The sequence below is a fragment of the Tinamus guttatus genome, unplaced genomic scaffold (genome assembly GCF_059628265.1).
Source record: "Tinamus guttatus ecotype Peru unplaced genomic scaffold, ASM5962826v1 Tinamus_guttatus_pri_ptg000143l, whole genome shotgun sequence".
Taxonomy (NCBI): Eukaryota; Metazoa; Chordata; class Aves; order Tinamiformes; family Tinamidae; genus Tinamus; species Tinamus guttatus.
Window position 1 is genome coordinate 909,971 of NW_028288677.1, and position 16,911 is coordinate 926,881.

A 16,911-nucleotide genomic window follows, 5' to 3' on the forward strand; every position below is an offset into this window, starting at 1 on the left:
CCACCCGCACCGCCCCGAGCGGCGGAAAAGCCACGGCCGGGGGCGGAACGCCGGCTCCCGAGCCGCCCCGCGCGCCGCTCACCCCGGTTTTTGGCCCCGGAAAACACCTCTCGCCGAGGCTCTGCCGCGGGAGCGAAGCCACTTCCCTAATTACCCGGCCTGGGTAACGGGAGCGAGCGGCCATGGGAGAGCGGCAAAGCCGAGACGCTCCCCGGAACGGGGGCAAAACTCCGATTGCGGAGGGGGAAAAAGGGCCCCGAAAGGCGGCGTTTCCGAGCGAGCCGGAGCGGGGATTCGGACCGGGCCGGCAGAGCGGGCAGCGGCACCGCGCTCTCCCCCGCGCGCTTCCCGCGCTCGGCTCGGCTCGGGCTGCGGCGGAGCGGCCGCATCTGGAAGCGATTGGAAGCGGCGGCCGCTCCCCGGCGCAGGAGGGAATTCCAACGGCGTGAGCTCAGGTCGAGCCTCCGCACGAGCGAGGGGCGCGCGGCGGCGGGGGAAGCGAGAGGAAAGCCGCGCGCGCCGCCCGGATGCTCCGCGCTCTCCCGCCGCGCGCGCGCGCGCGGGGGCCTCCCGGAGGCATCCCCGGCCGCGGCGCCGCTTCCCGCGCCGCTTCCCGCGCCGCTTCCCGCGCCGCTCCGCGCACTCACCATGGGGCGGGCGCGCGGCAGGCCCGGCGGAGGGCGGCCCCCGCACGCTTGCGCACAGCGGCGGCGCGGGGGGAGGCGGGCGGGAAGGCGGGCGCTGCAGGGCCGCATCCCGGGAGGATGCGGGAAGCCGCCGGCGAGGGGGGCTCGCCCGACGCGCCAGCACGAGCCGGGGGTAAAAAAAAAAACCACATTTATTAAAAGCGAGGGGTACAAAAGGCTCAGAGCCGCCCCGCGTCCTGGAAGCGGCGCAGCAGGGGCTCGTCGGCGCGCAGGGCGAAGGAGAGCGCGCGGCCGCGGTAGTAGCGCGCGTCGCGCGCCAGGTTGTCGATGACGTCGGCCAGGAGGTGGGCGCGCTCCACGGCGCAGCCCGGCGCCTCGTAGCCCAGCGCCGTGAAGTGCACGTGCAGGTGGTAGTAGGAGGGCTGGTAGTGCACGTAGACGCGCAGCTGCGACGCGGCCACGCCGAAGCGCGCCGCCACCGCCTCCTGCGGGGGACACGCGTCACGCGCGCGGGAACGGGAGCCGGGATGACGGGGTTCACGGAGAGGCCTCCACACGCGCTGTTTTCCAGCCCCGCTCTTATCTCCCCGGCTCGCTCGGCGGCTGACGGGATCCCGTTACGCGGCGGCGTAATTAAAGCCACGAGCGGCTCCCTCGGCGCGCTCCGATCCCCGGCTAATCTCCTAATGGATCTCTGCTTTCCCCGGCGCGATTCCGCTGCAATTTTCCGCGGCGGGGAAGGCTCCGACCGCGCGCTCACCTGGCCTTCCCGCAGGATGTTCCGCAGCAGCGGCAGGTGCTCGGCCGTGAGGTCCCGCAGCGACTTCAGGTCCCGCCGGTGCACCAGGGCTATCAGGTAGAGGTCGTCCAGCTGCGGTTTGGGACAAGAAAAGCCCCGTTCGGGAGCGCAGCCGGGCCCCAAACGTCCCATTCCAACACGGGGGGACGGAGCGCGCCCGGCTCCGGAGCACCGCGAGGGGGTGAGGCCGGGAGGCAGCGAGCGGAGGCCGTTTTGCGGCGAGCAAAATCTGCACGCGACAAAAGGGCCGGAATCGCTGCCAAACCGGCGGCAACGCGGAGAGGAAGAGGAAGGAAACACTTCTCCGTTATAATTCCTGTCTGCGGGCGATGCAGGGAGAGCGGGCGCTTCCTCCCCGCGCGCCGCGGCGCCAAACCTGGCTTTGGTTCCACTTCAGGTCGGGCACGAGGACGAAGCCGTGCTCCGGGTCCGGGTTCTCGTAGACGATGCGCTCGGCCTCCGCCTTCTTCTCCAGGATGTTGTAGACCCACTGGAAGGCGAAGGCGGCCCGTGAGCGAGCGGAGGCGCCCGCGGGCGGCCGCGGCATCGCGGGCGGCGCCAGCACCTGGAGGCTCAAGGCCTGGGCGCGGATGAAGGGCAGCGTGATGCCCTCGTAGTCCTCGGGGCTCTCGCGCACCAGGTGCACGGGCTGCCGCAGGTACTTGCACAGGTGCTTCTCCGTGGCCGGGTACACCACGGTGGTCTTGATCTCTGCGAATGCGAGCGGCCGCGGCGTCAGCGCGCGCAGGGCGCCGCGGCGGCGGCCGCGGCGTCAAGGGCCTCACCGCTGAGCTCGGGCGGCGGCAGCAGGCGGTAGGTGCTGTAGACGTCGTTGCGCAGCTGCAGCCGCAGCCCGCGGTGCCCGCGCAGCAGCGCGTCCAGCGTCTCCGCGCGGAACGGCGTCTTCTCCAGGATCACCACGGCGTCCGCCGCGGCGCCGCCGCCGGGGCCCGGCACCTGCGGGCGGCCGCGGCCCGTCGGGAGAGGGAGGGAAGAGCCGCGAGGGGATCCGGACGGGGCCGCGCACGGGGAGCGGGGATCGCTCCGCGGGGAGCCACACGGGCATCTCCGTGGGGTTTTCCAGAGGGATCCCCGGAAGGATCCCCACAGGGGTCTCTCCGCGGGGTTTCCCGCAAGGATCCCCACTAGGATCTCTCCATAGGGATCACCACGAGGATCCCCCAACAGGGATCCCCACAGGAGTCTCTCCATAGGGATCACCACAAGGATCCCCCAACAGGGATCCCCACAGGGGTCTCTCCATAGGGATCACCACGAGGATCCCCCAACAGGGATCCCCACAGGGGTCTCTCCATAGGGATCACCATGAGGATCCCCCAACAGGGATCCCCACAGGGGTCTCTCCATAGGGATCACCACGAGGATCCCCCAACAGGGATCCCCACAGGGGTCTCTCCACAGGGATCACCATGAGGATCCCCCAACAGGGATCCCCACAGGGGTCTCTCCATAGGGATTACCATGAGGATCCCCCAACAGGGATCCCCACAGGGGTCTCTCCATAGGGATCACCACAAGGATCCCCCAACAGGGATCCCCACAGGGGTCTCTCCATAGGGATCACCATGAGGATCCCCCAACAGGGATCCCCACAGGGGTCTCTCCACAGGGATCACCACGAGGATCCCCCAACAGGGATCCCCACAGGGGTCTCTCCATATGGATCACCACGAGGATCCCCCAACAGGGATCCCCACAGGGGTCTCTCCACAGGGATCACCATGAGGATCCCCCAACAGGGATCCCCACAGGGGTCTCTCCATAGGGATCACCACAAGGATCCCCCAACAGGGATCCCCACAGGGGTCTCTCCATAGGGATCACCATGAGGATCCCCCAACAGGGATCCCCACAGGGGTCTCTCCATAGGGATCACCATGAGGATCCCCAACAGGGATCCCCACAGGGGTCTCTCCATAGGGATCACGACGAGGATCCCCCAACAGGGATCCCCACAGGGGTCTCTCCATAGGGATCACCATGAGGATCCCCCAACAGGGATCCCCACAGGGGTCTCTTCACAAGGGTCTCCATACGGGTTTCCAAAGGGATCTCTCCACAGGCACCCCCCTAAAGGGATCTCTCCACAAGGATCTCTCCAGAGGCATCTCCCCACAGGGATTCTCACAGGGGCTTCCAGAGGGATTCCCACGGGGATGGAGCAGGAATCCTCACAGGGGCTTCCAGAGGGATTCCCACAGGGATGGAGCAGGGATCCTCGTGGCGCCTTCCACAGGGATTCCCACAGGGACGGAGCAGGGATCCCCACAGGGATGGGGCGGGAAAACGGGCTACCAGGAATGAGGAGGAACCGGGAGGCGCGAGCCCAACCGCCCCCAACGGCCGCCCCCAACGGCCGCCCCAACGGCCGCCCCCAACGGCCGCCCCGCGTTCCCGCCCGCCCCAACGGCCGCCCCGCGGCACCTGCCCGTGCAGGAAGAGCGCCTTGTCCCGCGCCGCCTCGCGCAGCACCCGCTGCACGCGCAGCTCGGACAGCGGGAAGGGCGGCGCGGCGCCGCCATCACCGCAGGGCTCTGCCCCGGCCCCGGCCCCGGCCTCGGTGCCGGTCTCGGTGCCGGTCCCGGTCTCGGTGCCGGTCTCGGTCCCGGCCGCCTCCTCCTCCTCCTCCTCGCGCTTCCTCTTGCGCGCGCTCTCCGCCATGGCGCCGCCGCTGCGCATGCGCGGGGAGCGCAGCGCCCCCTGCGCGCGCGCGGAGGGGGCCGCAGCCCGTTCACTCTGGAGCCTAATGGGGTCAGCGCGCCCCCCCGGGACGCGGTGGCGGCTGGGCCGGGCCCAAGCCCCGCCTCAGCGCGCGGAAGGCCTTGGCCATCCCCGGACCTTCCCCCTCCGCGGGGCGATCGCGCGCGGGGGAAGCGGCCGCGGCCCCACGATACGGGTCAAGGCCTCCCCCCACCCTCACCCCAACAGGGGTCCCCGGAGCAGGGGCGGCTCCGACCGGCAGAGCGGCGCGCGGAGCTGGGCCGGGAAAAGGAACTGAGAAGGGAGGCTGGGGCCCTCCAGCGACAACGCAGCGACAAACACATCCCGCTCCTGGCTCCCTCCACCCACCACTGACCCGCGCCCCGCCCCGCCACCCTTATACGCCCTCGAAACCTCGCGAGACCACGATGGGGGGGAAGCTCTCGCGCGAGGCTCCGCCTCTCCCTGCCGCGAGCCAATGGGAGCAGGGGACGTAGCCAGGCGGGTCGCCATGGCGACGGCGGCGCTGCAGCGGGCGCCATGTTGGGCCCGCGGGCCCCGGTGTCACCGCGTGTCGCCTCGTGTCGCCCCGCAGGCCCCGCCAAGAGGCCCGGGTGAGTGGCGGGAAGCGCAGGAGGCTGCTGCTGGCTGCAGGGAGCCGGCGCTGGGCACGGGCACGAGCGGCGGCACCCTCGGCCTGCTCGAGGCCCGCGGCCTGCGCCAGCACCACGGCCGCCTGTGATCTCATGCTCCCATTTATTTTTTCCACAGTTTCGCATTAAAAACCTCTTCCCCCGCCCGGAGCCCCAATCCCCGAGTACAAATCCCGGCTCCGGGAGCAGACAGCGTTCGGTTTATTGCACTAGAGCACAGGCCAGAGCGCTCCCGCGGCGGGGACAGCGGCGCCTCCTCCTCCTCCTCCCCGCGGGCGCTTTTTGGTTCGTCAGCTTTGGCGAGCGGGGCAAGGCGGGACAGAGCCGGGCCCGAAGCGCGGTCGATAAACAGGGCGGCAGCGCGGGGCCGGCGCGTCCCGCGGCGCGCTCAGGCCTTCATGAGCGCCGCCACCACGGCCTTGGCGTTGAGGCTGCGCAGGTCGCAGTAGGTCTGCCCGGTGCCCACGAAGACGATGGGCTTGCTCGTGATGTAGGTCATGGAGATGGCGGCGCCCACCTGGAGGAGCGCGGGCGAGTCGGACACGCGGCGCGGGCGGCCCCGGCGCGCGCCCGCGCCGCGCTCACCTTGTCGTCGATGGTGTCGAACTTGGTGAGCACGATGCCGTCGATGAGCCGCGGCGTGGGCGCCGCCGAGTGGTCCGCCAGCGCCTTGTTGAACTTGACCTGCGCCACGGGAAGCGTGCGGGAAGGACGCGGGGAAAAGCACGGGAAAAGCCCGGGAAGCGGCGCCGGCCGCCGCGCTCACCAGCTGGTCCACGGCCTCGTTGCCCACCAGCGCCTCCCCCACGAAGAGCACCAGGTCGGGCGCGTTGACGGCGATGAGCTTGGCGAGCGCCGTCATGAGCGGCGCGTTGTCCTGCATGCGGCCCGCCGTGTCCACCAGCACCACGTCGAAGCCCTGGTTGCGCGCTGCGGGGCGGCGCCGTGAGCGCGGGCGGCCGCCGGCGCCGTCCCCCACCGCGCGCGCGCGCCGTCCCCACCGAAGGCGATGGCCTCCATGGCGATGCCGGCGGCGTCCTTGCCGTAGCCCTTCTCGTAGAGCTGCACCATGGGGCGGGCGCCGGGCGCGCGCGGCGGGTGCAGCGCGTGCAGGCGGCGCGCGTGCGTGCGCAGCTGCTCCACGGCGCCGGCGCGGAACGTGTCGCAGGCGGCGATGAGCACGCTGAAGCCGTTCTCCAGCAGCCAGAAGGACACCTTGGCCAGGTTGGTGGACTTGCCCACGCCGTTGACGCCGCAGAAGGTGACCACGTAGGGGCGGCGGCGGCGCCGCGCCTCCAGCGCGTCGCGCAGCACGTCGACGCGCCGCTGCGGCTGCAGGATCTGCACCAGCGCCTCCTGCAGCGCCGCCTTCACCGTGGACGTCACGGCTGCGGGAGAGCGCAGAGGGCGCCCGTGGCGAGCGGCGGCCGCGCGCGGGGGGCTACGGGGGGAGCGCCGCGCCGCGCCGCTTACTCGTGAACGTGCCCATCACCTTCCCCTCCAGCTTCTTGGCCACCGACTCGCAGAGCTGCGCCGCGATCTCCGCCGCCACGTTCTTGGCTGCGGGAGGGAGAGCGCGGCTCGCGCGGGCGCACGGCGGCCCCGCGTGGCGCCGCCGCCGGGCGCTTACCGATGAGGTGCTCCTTCATCCTCTCCAGCACGGGCTCCATGTCCTCCCGCGCGAGGCTCTTGGAGCCCACGAGCCCCCGCAGCATCCCCAACATGCCGCCCAGGCCGCCCTTCCTGGCGCCGCCCGGCGCCGCCTTCTCCTCCTCGGCCTCCTCCTCGCTCTCGTACTCCAGGTCGTAGAGGCGGCCGGGCTCGCGGGCGCCGCCGTCGCCCAGCGCCGCGGCGGCCTCCACCTCGTCATCATGTTGCGGCGCGGCGGCGCCGTCGCTGTAGTCGAGCGCCTTGGCGTTGGCGTTGCCCAGCTCCCACACGCGCGGCTTCTTGCCCTTCTCCCGCGGCGCCTCCGCCTTGGGCGACTTGCTGCCGGGACAGGGCGCTCAGCATGGCGGCGGCGGCGCGGGCGGCCCGCGCGCGCGGCGCGGCGCCGTTCCCACCTCGGCTTCGCGTGCCGCCGGAAGAACTCCTCGCGCTTGCGCTGCAGCTCCTCGGCCTTGCTCAGCTCCGCCGGCTCCGCCGCTTTGTCCCCCGGCGCCGCCGCTTTGTCCCCTCCTCCTGCGCGAGGCCGTGAGCTGCCCGCGGGCCCCGCGCTGCGCCCGCCGCGCCGCCGCCGCCGCCGTCTCACCCTCCTTGCGGCCGCCCTTGCCCTTCTTGCCCTTGGGCTTCTCCTTGGCCTTGTCCCCGCGCGGCTCCACGAGGCAGCGCACGCTCTTCTGCGACTTCTGCGACTGCTCGAAGGTCTTCATGGCGGCGGGGACGCGCGAGCGCGCGCCCTCCTCCGCCTCCCTGCGCGGGGACGGGCGCCCCGTGAGATTCCCGCCGCGTTCCCCGCGTTCCCCACGCGCTCCCCGCGCGCCGCCGGGAGCTACCGGAGGAGCCGGCCGAAGTCATCGCGGAAGTCGAAGGTGGCGCCCAGCAGCCCCAGGGCGCCCTGGCGCTGGAAGGCCGTGCGGTACTTGTCGCGGAACGCGCGGTGCACGTCGTCCAGCAGCTTGTCCACGTAGGTGAGCGTCAGGATCTTCTGGAAGCCGACCTGGGGACGCCGCCGGTGACGCCGCCGCCGCCGCCGCGGGGACCCCGCGCCCGCCGCCCCCCCGCGCGCTTACCACGAACACCAGCTCGAACTGGTTGTCCAGCTTGTACTTGAGCGTGAGGGCCTCATGGGTGAAGGCGTTGCTGCCGCCCCGCTCCTGCCGGGGGACACGGCCGCGCGTGGGGGGGACGTGGGGACAACGGGGGTCCTGCCCCCCCCCCGGCCATGCCTAATCCCCCCCCGGGCACAGGGATTGGTTCAGCCCCCGACACCCCCTCCAAGGGCTCCCCCCCTCCAAAACACAGTGGGCCAGCCCAAAACACCCCCCATACCCAAACACCCCCCCAAGGGGACATTGGTACCTCCCCCCCCCCAATTCCAATGGTCCCACCCCAATTCCAATGGTCGCTCCCCCCCGCACCCCAATGGTCCCTCCCGCTCCCCCCCCGCACCCCCAATGGTCCCTCCCGGCCCCCATAGTCCCCCCCCCGCACCCCAATGGTCCCTCCCGCTCCCCCTCAGCTCCCAATGGTCCCTCCCGGCCCCCATAGCCCCCCCTCGCACCCCAATGGTCCCTCCCGCTCCCCCCCAGCTCCCAATGGTCCCTCCCGGCCCCCATAGTCCCCCCCCCGCCCCCAATGGTCCCTCCCGCTCCCCCCCGCACCCCAATGGTCCCTCCCACTCCCCATAGTCCCCCCCCCCGCCCCCAATGGTCCCTCCCGCTCCCCCCCGCACCCCAATGGTCCCTCCCGGCCCCCATAGTCCCTCCCCCCCGCCCCCAATGGTCCCTCCCGCTCCCCCCCGCACCCCAATGGTCCCTCCCGCTCCCCCCCAGCTCCCAATGGTCCCTCCCGGCCCCCATAGCCCCCCCCACCCGCCCCCAATGGTCCCTCCCGCCTCTCAATGCCCCGCCCCCAACGGTCCCTCCCCAACGGTCCCCCCAGCCCCGCCGGTCCCCGGCGGTCCCCGCCGCCCCGCGGCACCTGGAGCAGCACGGAGCGGATGAGCGCGTTGACGGGCCCGGCGGCGACGGGCGCGGCCGGGAAGCACCAGAGCACGAGGCCGCCCTTGCTGAAGATGCTGAAGAAGTCCAGCATGGCGGCGCCGCCCGCCGCCCCGCGCACACGTCGCGCTCGCGCCCGCCTTCCGCCGGAAGCGCCCGCCCATTGGCCGAGCAGCGGGGGGGCGGGGCCAAGAGGCGGGAGGGGCCAGGCGCAGAGCGGGTGGGCGGGGCCTGCCGCGGGGGCGGGGCCAGGCGGAGGGGCGGTGCGGTGCTGGTGGGCGGGGCCTCGTGGAGTGGGCGGGGCCTGCGGCGGTGGGCGGGGCCAGGCATGCTGCGCGCGGGGCGCTGCGGGCGCGCGCTGCTGCCGCGGGGGGGGCCCGGGGCGCGCGCGCGGCCCCTGCGCACGGCGGCCCCCCCGCGGCGCGGGCCCGACGTGCTGCGCGGTGAGCGGGGACACGGGGGGAATGGGGGACACGGGGGGTATAGGGGACACGGGGGGAATGGGGGACACGGGGGGGAATGGGGACACGGGGGGGAATGGGGGACACGGGGGGTATAGGGGACGGGGGGGGATAGGGGACACGGGGGGGATAGGGGACACGGCGGGGATAGGGGACACGGGGGGGAATAGGGGACACGGGGGGAATAGGGGACACGGGAGGGAATGGGGGACACGGGGGGATAGGGGACACGGGGGGAGCGGGGGACACGGGGGGGAATAGGGGACACGGGGGGGATAGGGGACACGGGGGGGATAGGGGACACGGGGGGTATAGGGGACACGGGGGGAATAGGGGACACAGGGGGTGTGGGGGACATGGGGGGTGTGGGGGACATGGGGGGGAATAGGGGCCACAGCAGCCGCGCGGGGGAAGAGGGGACACGAGGGGCATGAGGGGATGCGGGGGGGGTATAGGGGACACGGGGGGTATAGGAGACATAGGGGAAACAGGTGACACGAAGGGCGCAGGGGGGAATAAGGGACAAGGGGGGTCTTGGGAATCGGGGGGGGGGCTGGGGGTGCCGGGGGGTCCCTATGGGCTCGGGAGGGATCGGGGGGGGATTTGGCAGGGGGGCATTGGGGGGGTCACTGGGGACCTGGAGGGGGCACCCGGGGGGGTCAGCAGGTCCCCAGGGGAGGAAGGCTCTGGGGGGGGGGGGTTGGTGACACCCCAGCTCGGTCACCCACAACCCCCCCCCCCCCAGAGCTGGGCCAGGCGCTGCGGGCGACGGCGCCGGGGGGGGAGATCTGGGGGCCGCCGGGGGGGCCGGCGTGGGGGCGCCCCCCGCACGCGGCGCCGCCGCCGCCGCCCGAGGAGGCCGACGTGGTGGTGGTCGGCGGCGGCGTCACCGGCTGGGCCGTCGCCTTCTGGCTCAAGACGCTCGAGGGCCGCGGCGGCGGCCTCAAGGTGCTCGTGGTGGAGCGGGACCCCACGGTGAGCGCCGGGAACACGGGGGGGGGACGCGGGACCCCGCGGGGCCCCCCCGGCCTCATCCCGGCGTCCCCCCCCGTTCAGTATTCCCAGGCTTCCACGGTGCTGTCGGTGGGCGGCATCCGGCAGCAGTTCTCCCTGCCGGAGAACATCCGCCTGTCGCGCTTCTCCGCCGCCTTCCTGCGCGACGTCAACGTGAGCGCAGGGGACGCGGGAGCGGGGACACGTCGCTGCACGCGGGTGGGTGACGCCGTCCCCGTCGCAGGAGCACCTGGGGGTGCCGGGCGAGCCCCCCGTGGACCTGCAGTTCAACCCGGCGGGCTACCTGTTCCTGGCGTCGGAGCAGGGCGCCGCGGTGCTGCAGGACAACGTGCGGGTGCAGCGGTGCGTCCCCGCGTCCCCGCCGCATCCCCGCCGCGTCCCCGGCGCCGCCTGACACCCCGTGCGCCCCGAAACAGGGAGGAAGGGGCCCGCGTGGCCCTGCTGTCCCCCACGCAGCTGCGGGCCAAATTCCCCTGGATCGACACACGTGGAGTGGCCTTGGCTTCCTACGGTAAGACCCGGGCGCCGGGAACGTTCCCGCCGGGAACGCCGCCAGGCGCCCTGCGTAATCGCGCCCCTTTGCCCCCAGGGTTGGAGGACGAGGGCTGGTTCGACCCGTGGGCGCTGCTGCTGGCCCTGCGGCGCAAGGCGCTGGCGCTGGGCGCGCTGGGCTGCGTGGGCGACGTGCGCTGTGAGTCCCGCGCGCCGCCGCCGGCCCCGCCGCGCGCGCCGGCGCTTCCCGCACCGCCTCTGTCCCCGCAGCCTTCGAGAGCGCCCTGGAGTGGACGACGGCCGACGGGCGCGAGCGGCCCGTGGCCCGAATCCGCCGCGTCAACGTGAGCGCCGCCGCCGCCGCCATCGCGCGGATCCGCTTTGCCGTGAATCCGCGTGTCCCGTCTCCCCGCAGGTGCACGTGGCCGACAGCCGGGAATACCACCCGGTGACCTGCTCCGTGGTGGTGAACGCCGCCGGCGCCTGGGCCGGCCGCCTGGCCGAGGTGGCCGCCGCGGCGCTGCCGCCGGCCGCCGTGTCCTTCCGCCTGCCCGTGGAGCCGCGCAAGAGGTGAGCGGCGCCGCGCGTCGCCGCCGCGCGCGTCGCCGCCGCGTCCCCCTCAACGCGCTGCCCGCAGGTACGTCTACGTGTGGCACTGCCCCGAGGGACCCGGCCTGGAGTGCCCCATGCTCATCGACACCTCGGGCGCCTATTTCCGCCGCGAGGGCTTGGGAAACCACTACCTGGGCAGCATGAGCCCCACGGAGGTGCGTGACGGCGGCACCGCGTCCCCGCGTCCGTCCGTCCGTCCCTCCACGCGCCGCCGTTCCCCAAGGAGGAAGAGCCGGACGCGGGCGACCTGCGCGTGGATTACGGCTTCTTCGAGGAGCGCGTGTGGCCGCGGCTGGCGCGCCGCGTGCCGGCCTTCGGCGCGCTCAGGGTGCGCAGCGCCTGGGCGGGCTACTACGACTTCAATGCGGCCGACGGCAACGCCGTGCTGGGCCACCACCCCGACGTGCCCAACCTGCTGCTGGCCGCCGGCTTCAGCGGCCACGGGCTGCAGCAGGCGCCCGGCGCGGGCCGCGCGGCCGCCGAGCTGCTGCTGCGCGGCCGCTGCGACGCCCTCGACGTGGGGCGCCTCGGCTGCGAGCGCCTGCTGCGCGGGACGCCCCTGCGCGAGGCCAACATCGTCTGACGGGGACGGGGACACGCCGGGACGCCCCGGAGCGCTCCGGGGCCCCTTGGCTGCTCCAGGACCTCCCGGAGCGCTCCAGGGCTCTCCATGCTGCTCCAGGACCTCCCGGAGCGCTCCAGGGCCCCCCATGCGGCTCCAGGACCTCCCGGAGCGCTCCAGGACCTCCGTGCTGCTCCAGGACCTCCTGGAGCGCTCCGGGGCCCCTTGGCTGCTCCAGGACCTCCTGGAGCGCTCCAGGGCTCTCCGTGCTGCTCCAGGACCTCCCGGAGCGCTCCAGGACCTCCGTGCTGCTCCAGGACATCCCGGAGCGCTCCAGGGCCCCCCATGCTGCTCCGGGGCCTCTGGTGCTCCGAGAGCTCCTGGAGCGCTCCGGGCCCCTCCACGGACCTCAATAAAGCGGCCGCGGGCCGGTGGCACCGCGGCGTCACTGTGAATGGCAGGACCATGCGTGGAGGTCTACGTGTCTGTATAAGCGGCCCCGTTTCCTTCCCGTTTTCTCCCAGTTACTCCGAATGGCCCCCAGTTCCCACCCCGTTCCCCCCAACCCCCTCCGCTTGTCCCCAGTTGTCCCCAATTGTCCCCAATTGTCCCCACTTGTCCCCAATTGTCCCCACTTGTCCCAGTCTTCCAGCTCTTCCCAACGCTCCCCGATCCCTCCAGCGCCCTCCCCGTTGCTCCCAGCTCCTTCCCAGTTGTGCCCAATCGCCCCCCACTTGTCCCTGGTTGCCCTCAGCTCCCTCCCAGTTGCCCCAGTTGTCCCCAACTGCCCCCCGGTCCCCCCAGTTGCCCCCGGGTCCCCCCAGTTGCCCCCGTTGTCCCCCCGTGTCCCCAGTTGCCCCCCCGGGTCGCCCCGCGCTTTGGCGCCCCCTGGCGGCGCAGGGCGGCGCCCGCCGGCTCCGCGCGGGGGGGGGGGGGAGGCTCCCAGCGCGCAGGCGCCGCCCGGTGGGAGGGAGGGGGGGAGCCCGCATGCGCGCGGCGGCGGCGGCGCATGCGCGGTGCGAGCGGCCGCGCGCCGGGAGGGGGCGGCCTGCAGGGCCCAGCGCGACCCGCGGCGCCCGGTGAGCGCGGGGGGGGCCCGACCCCCCCCGGGACCCCCCGTGGGCACCGGGGACCCCCCGGGACCCCCCGAGCCGCGTCCCCTCCCCCACACTGGGGTCACGGCCCCCCCCCCGGGTTCCTTTAGGCCCCAACCTGCCCCCCGCCCCATGGTCCCTATGGGCCCGTCCACATTGGGGTCCCTCCGGGCCCCCAAACCGGGGGGTGTCTAGGCCGGGTCCCCTCCCCCATTGTCACCACGGGCCCCCAACCCGGGTGCCCCCTATTGTCACCATGAACCCCCTGCCCCAGATCCCCTCCATTGTCACTATGAGCCCTCTGCCCCGGACCCCCCCCCATTGTCACCATGGGCCCCCCTCCCAGTTCCCCCCCCATTGTCACCATGGGCCCCCAACCCGGTTCCCCCCCCCTATTGTCACCACAGGCCCCCAACCGGTCCCCCCGCCCCCCATTGTCACCATGGGCCCCTAACCTGGGTCCCCCCCCCCTATTGTCACCACAGGCCCCCAACCGGTCCCCCCACCCCCATTGCCACCATGGGCCCCCAACCTGGGTCCCCCCCCATTGCCACCATGGGCCCCCAACCTGGGTCCCCCCCCATTGTCACCACGGGCCCCCAACCCGGATCATCCCCCCCATTGTCACCACAGGCCCCCAACACGGATCCCCCCCCATTGTCACCATGGGCCCCTAACCTGGGTCCCCCCCCCCCCCATTGTCCCCACGGGCCCCCAACCCCCCCCACCCCGCCCCCCCCCCGTGGGTCCCCCCCATTGCGAGCCGCCCCCCAGCGCCCCCGCAGCCCCCCCGGGCGCGGGGCCATGCGGGAGCCGCCATGGCCGACGGCCTCAAATCCTTCCTGCACGACCTGGCGCGGGTGAGTGTCCCTGTCCCCGCGCGTGTCCCCAAAGCGACGACGCGGCGGCCACGTCTCGCTGCCCCCGCAGGGCGCGCGGGACTCGCTCGGCGGCATCTGCAGCATCTCCACGCTGGACGCGCGGCTGCGCCAGCAGCGCCAGGAGCGGCGGGAGCGGCAGCGGCAGCGCCGCGCGCCCGGCGCCCCGCGGCGCCGCGACGGCGACGGGTGAGCGCGGCGGCGGGGACGTGGGGACACACGGTGACCGCGCGGCGCCGCTCACCGCCCCGGTGCGCCCACAGCGAGCCCCGCGTGGCCAGCCGCGTCCTGCAGTGCTGCGCCTGGAACGGCGGCGTCTTCTGGGTGAGCGGCGGCGGCGCCGGGACCGGTGTCACCGCCGGTGCCACCGCGCTCACGGCGCCGTCCTTGCAGCTGAGCCTGCTGGTGTTCCACCGCGCGTTCCTGCCGGCGCTGCGCGCGCTGTCGGCGCGCGTCCTCGGTGAGCATAGGGGACACGGGGGCGTCCCCGTGCGCGGGGACGCGCCGCGTTGACGGCGGCGCCCGCAGGCGACCCGGCGCTGCACGGCGGCGTGTGGGCCTGGCTGGAGTTCCTGCTCACGTCGCTGTTCGGCGCGCTCTGGGTGCTGCCGCTCTTCGTGCTCAGCAAGGTGGTCAACGCCATCTGGTTCCAGGTGGGAGCGGGCGCTGGGGACGCTGGGGACATTGGGGACGCTGGGGACACCGTCGCAGCGCCCGCTCCGCGTCCCCGCGCAGGACATCGCCGACTTGGCCTTCGAGGTGTCGGGCCGCAGGGCGCAGCCCTTCCCCAGCGTGAGCCGCGTCATCGCCGACATGCTCTTCAACCTGCTGCTCCAGGCGCTCTTCCTCATCCAGGTGCCTCCCGCGTCCTCATTCCCGCCGCGAATTCCCTACGGATCCGCTCACCCCGCGCGCGTTCCCGCAGGGGATGCTCGTGAGCCTCTTCCCCATCGACCTGGTGGGGCAGCTCGTGGGGCTGCTGCACATGTCGCTGCTCTACTCGCTCTACTGCTTCGAGTACCGCTGGTTCAACAAGGGTGAGTCCGCGGCGGCGGCGCCGCGCGCTCCGCGCCGACGCCGTTGCCGATGCCGCCGCGCGCAGGCGTCGAGATGCACCAGCGCCTGTCCAACATCGAGCGCCACTGGCCCTACTACTTCGGCTTCGGGCTGCCGCTCGCCTTCCTCACGGCCACGCAGTCGTCCTACATCGTGAGGTGCGCGTGGGGCGCGCGTGGGGCGCGTGGGGCACGTGTGGGGCGCCTCCTCACCGCCCCCGCGCTCCCGCCCCGCAGCGGCTGCCTCTTCTCCATCCTCTTCCCGCTCTTCATCATCAGCGCCAGCGAGGCCCGCGCGCCCGCCAAGGCCTAGTGAGCACCGGGGGGCGGCGCTTCGGGGACGCGCGGGGCCTCGTGGCCGCGTCCCGGGACCTCGTGGCCACGTCCCGGGTCCTCGTGGCCACATCCCGGGTCCTCGTGGCCACATCCCGGGTCCTCGTGGCCACGTCCCGGCTCCTCGTGGCCACATCCCGGGTCCTCGTGGCCACGTCCCGGGACCTCGTGGCCACATCCCGGGTCTTTATTGCCCCGTCCTGGGTCTTTATTGGCGCATCCTGGCTCCTTATTGCCACGTTCCGGGTCCATAGTGCCCCTCTCAGCTCCTTGTTGCCGCATCCCAGCTCCTTATGGCCACGTCCCGGCTCCTCATTGCCCCGTCCCGGGTCTTTATTGCCCCTCCTGGCGCCTCATTGCCCCGTCCCAGCTCCTCATTGCCCCGTCCCGGGTCTTTATTGCCCCGTCCCAGATCTTTATTGCCCCGTCCCGGGTCTTTATTGCCCCTCCTGGTGCTTCATTGCCCCATCCCGGCTCCACATTGCCCCATCCCGGCTCCACATTGCCCCATCCCAGGTCTTTATTGCCCGTCCTGGCTTCTCATTCCCCCGTCCTGGGTCTTTATTGCCCCGTCCCGGGTCTTTATTGCCCCTCCTGGTGCTTCATTGCCCCATCCTGGCTCCACATTGCCCCATCTCGGCTCCTCATTGCCCTGTCCTGGGTCTTTATTGCCCCGCCCGGGTCTTCATTGCCCCGTCCCAGCCTCTGGTTGCTCCGTCCCAGGTCTTTATTGCCCCGTCCTGGCCCTTCATTGCCCCTCCTGGCTCCTCATTGCCCCATCCCGGGTCTTTATTGTCCCATCCCAGGTCTTTATTGCCCCATCCCGGCCCCTGGTTGCCCCTCCTGGCTCCTCATTGCCCCATCCCAGGTCTTTATTGCCCCATCCCGGCCCCTGGTTGCCCCGTCCCATCTCCTCATTGCCCCATCCCAGGTCTTCATTGCCCCTCCTGGCTCCTCATTGCCCTGTCCTGGGTCTTTATTGCCCCGACCCGGGTCTTTATTGCCCCATCCCGGCCCCTAGTTGCCCCGTCCCATCTCCTCATTGCCCCATCCCAGGTCTTCATTGCCCCGTCCCGGCCCCTGGTTGCCCCATCCCGGCCCCTAGTTGCCCCGTCCTGGCTCCTCATTGCCCCGTCCCAGCCCCTGGTTGCCCCATCCCAGGTCTTCATTGCCCCGTCCTGGGTCTTTATTGCCCCGTCCCAGGTCTTTATTGCCCCGTCCCAGGTCTTTATTGCCCCGTCCCGGCCCCTCATTGCCCCGTCCCGTCCCTCACGCCGCGCGTTCCCCCGCAGCCCCTTCCAGCTGCGCCTCTTCTCCCCCGTCGTCTTCCTGAGCGACCGGCTGTTCCGCCGCACGGCGCGCGCGGCCCCGTCCCCGGCCCCGTCCCCGCAGCCGTCCCCGGGGCGCTGAGCGGCGACGCTCCCGGCGTTCCCGGCGATCCGGAGCTTCCCGTCGGGAATGGTGCGCGGTGCCGGGAATGGGGCCTGGACGGAGCCCCGGCTCGTTTTCGCCCCCGACGATTAAAGGGCAGAAGCCAAAACGGCGCAGTTTGGTGCTGGGGGCGGGGCGGGCCGGGAGGGGGCGGAGCTTGGGACGCGGTGGGCGGTGCTAAGATGGCGGCGCAAGATGGCGGCGCCCACGGCGGCTTCGCTATGGCGGCGCCCACGTGGCGCCTCCCCCCCCCCACGTGGCGGCCGCCCCGCGCGCTTCCGCATCCGGCCACGTGACGGCGGCGCTGGCCGCGCGCGGCGGCCACGTCACGGCCCGCGCGCGCTCCGCCAATGGCGGCGGGCCGCCCCGCCCCCCTGCGGGGAGGCGGGCGCCGCTCGGGCCAATCAGCGCGCGCGGCTGGCGGGAGTGGCGGCGGCGCCGGCCAATGGGCGCGCGGGGCGGGGCGGGGCGCGGCGCGCGGGGCGGATGGCCGGGGC

At 72.9% G+C, this 16,911-nt stretch overlaps 4 protein-coding genes across 4 annotated transcripts; 2 read left to right on the forward strand and 2 right to left on the reverse strand.

Annotated features, from left to right (window-relative positions):
• Positions 1-865: 865 nt before the first annotated feature.
• On the reverse strand, positions 866-4,128 carry DCPS (decapping enzyme, scavenger). The gene is made up of 6 exons (XM_088522013.1): positions 3,892-4,128; positions 2,232-2,403; positions 2,012-2,157; positions 1,823-1,936; positions 1,408-1,518; positions 866-1,132 (listed from the first exon to the last, which is right to left on the reverse strand). Exons 1-6 carry the CDS (start codon positions 4,126-4,128, stop codon positions 866-868), a joined length of 1,047 nt encoding a protein of 348 aa, XP_088378139.1.
• A 1,050-nt stretch (positions 4,129-5,178) lies between these two features.
• Positions 5,179-8,582, reverse strand: SRPRA (SRP receptor subunit alpha). Its single transcript, XM_088522037.1, has 11 exons — positions 8,463-8,582; positions 7,553-7,636; positions 7,316-7,479; positions 7,006-7,232; positions 6,884-6,965; positions 6,451-6,809; positions 6,294-6,380; positions 5,822-6,208; positions 5,587-5,750; positions 5,406-5,504; positions 5,179-5,337 (listed from the first exon to the last, which is right to left on the reverse strand). The coding sequence occupies exons 1-11, from the start codon at positions 8,574-8,576 to the stop codon at positions 5,209-5,211; spliced, it is 1,896 nt and encodes a 631-aa protein (XP_088378163.1). The 5' UTR covers positions 8,577-8,582; the 3' UTR covers positions 5,179-5,208.
• Positions 8,575-11,644, forward strand: FOXRED1 (FAD dependent oxidoreductase domain containing 1). The gene is made up of 10 exons (XM_088522044.1): positions 8,575-8,605; positions 9,689-9,918; positions 10,000-10,110; positions 10,181-10,299; positions 10,374-10,468; positions 10,547-10,648; positions 10,720-10,793; positions 10,865-11,019; positions 11,087-11,216; positions 11,285-11,644. The coding sequence occupies exons 1-10, from the start codon at positions 8,575-8,577 to the stop codon at positions 11,642-11,644; spliced, it is 1,407 nt and encodes a 468-aa protein (XP_088378170.1).
• A 1,891-nt stretch (positions 11,645-13,535) lies between these two features.
• On the forward strand, positions 13,536-16,393 carry EI24 (EI24 autophagy associated transmembrane protein). The gene is made up of 10 exons (XM_088522045.1): positions 13,536-13,577; positions 13,648-13,724; positions 13,790-13,919; positions 13,989-14,055; positions 14,124-14,248; positions 14,331-14,450; positions 14,521-14,632; positions 14,698-14,809; positions 14,888-14,962; positions 16,276-16,393. Exons 1-10 carry the CDS (start codon positions 13,536-13,538, stop codon positions 16,391-16,393), a joined length of 978 nt encoding a protein of 325 aa, XP_088378171.1.
• The last annotated feature ends 518 nt before the right edge of the window (positions 16,394-16,911 follow it).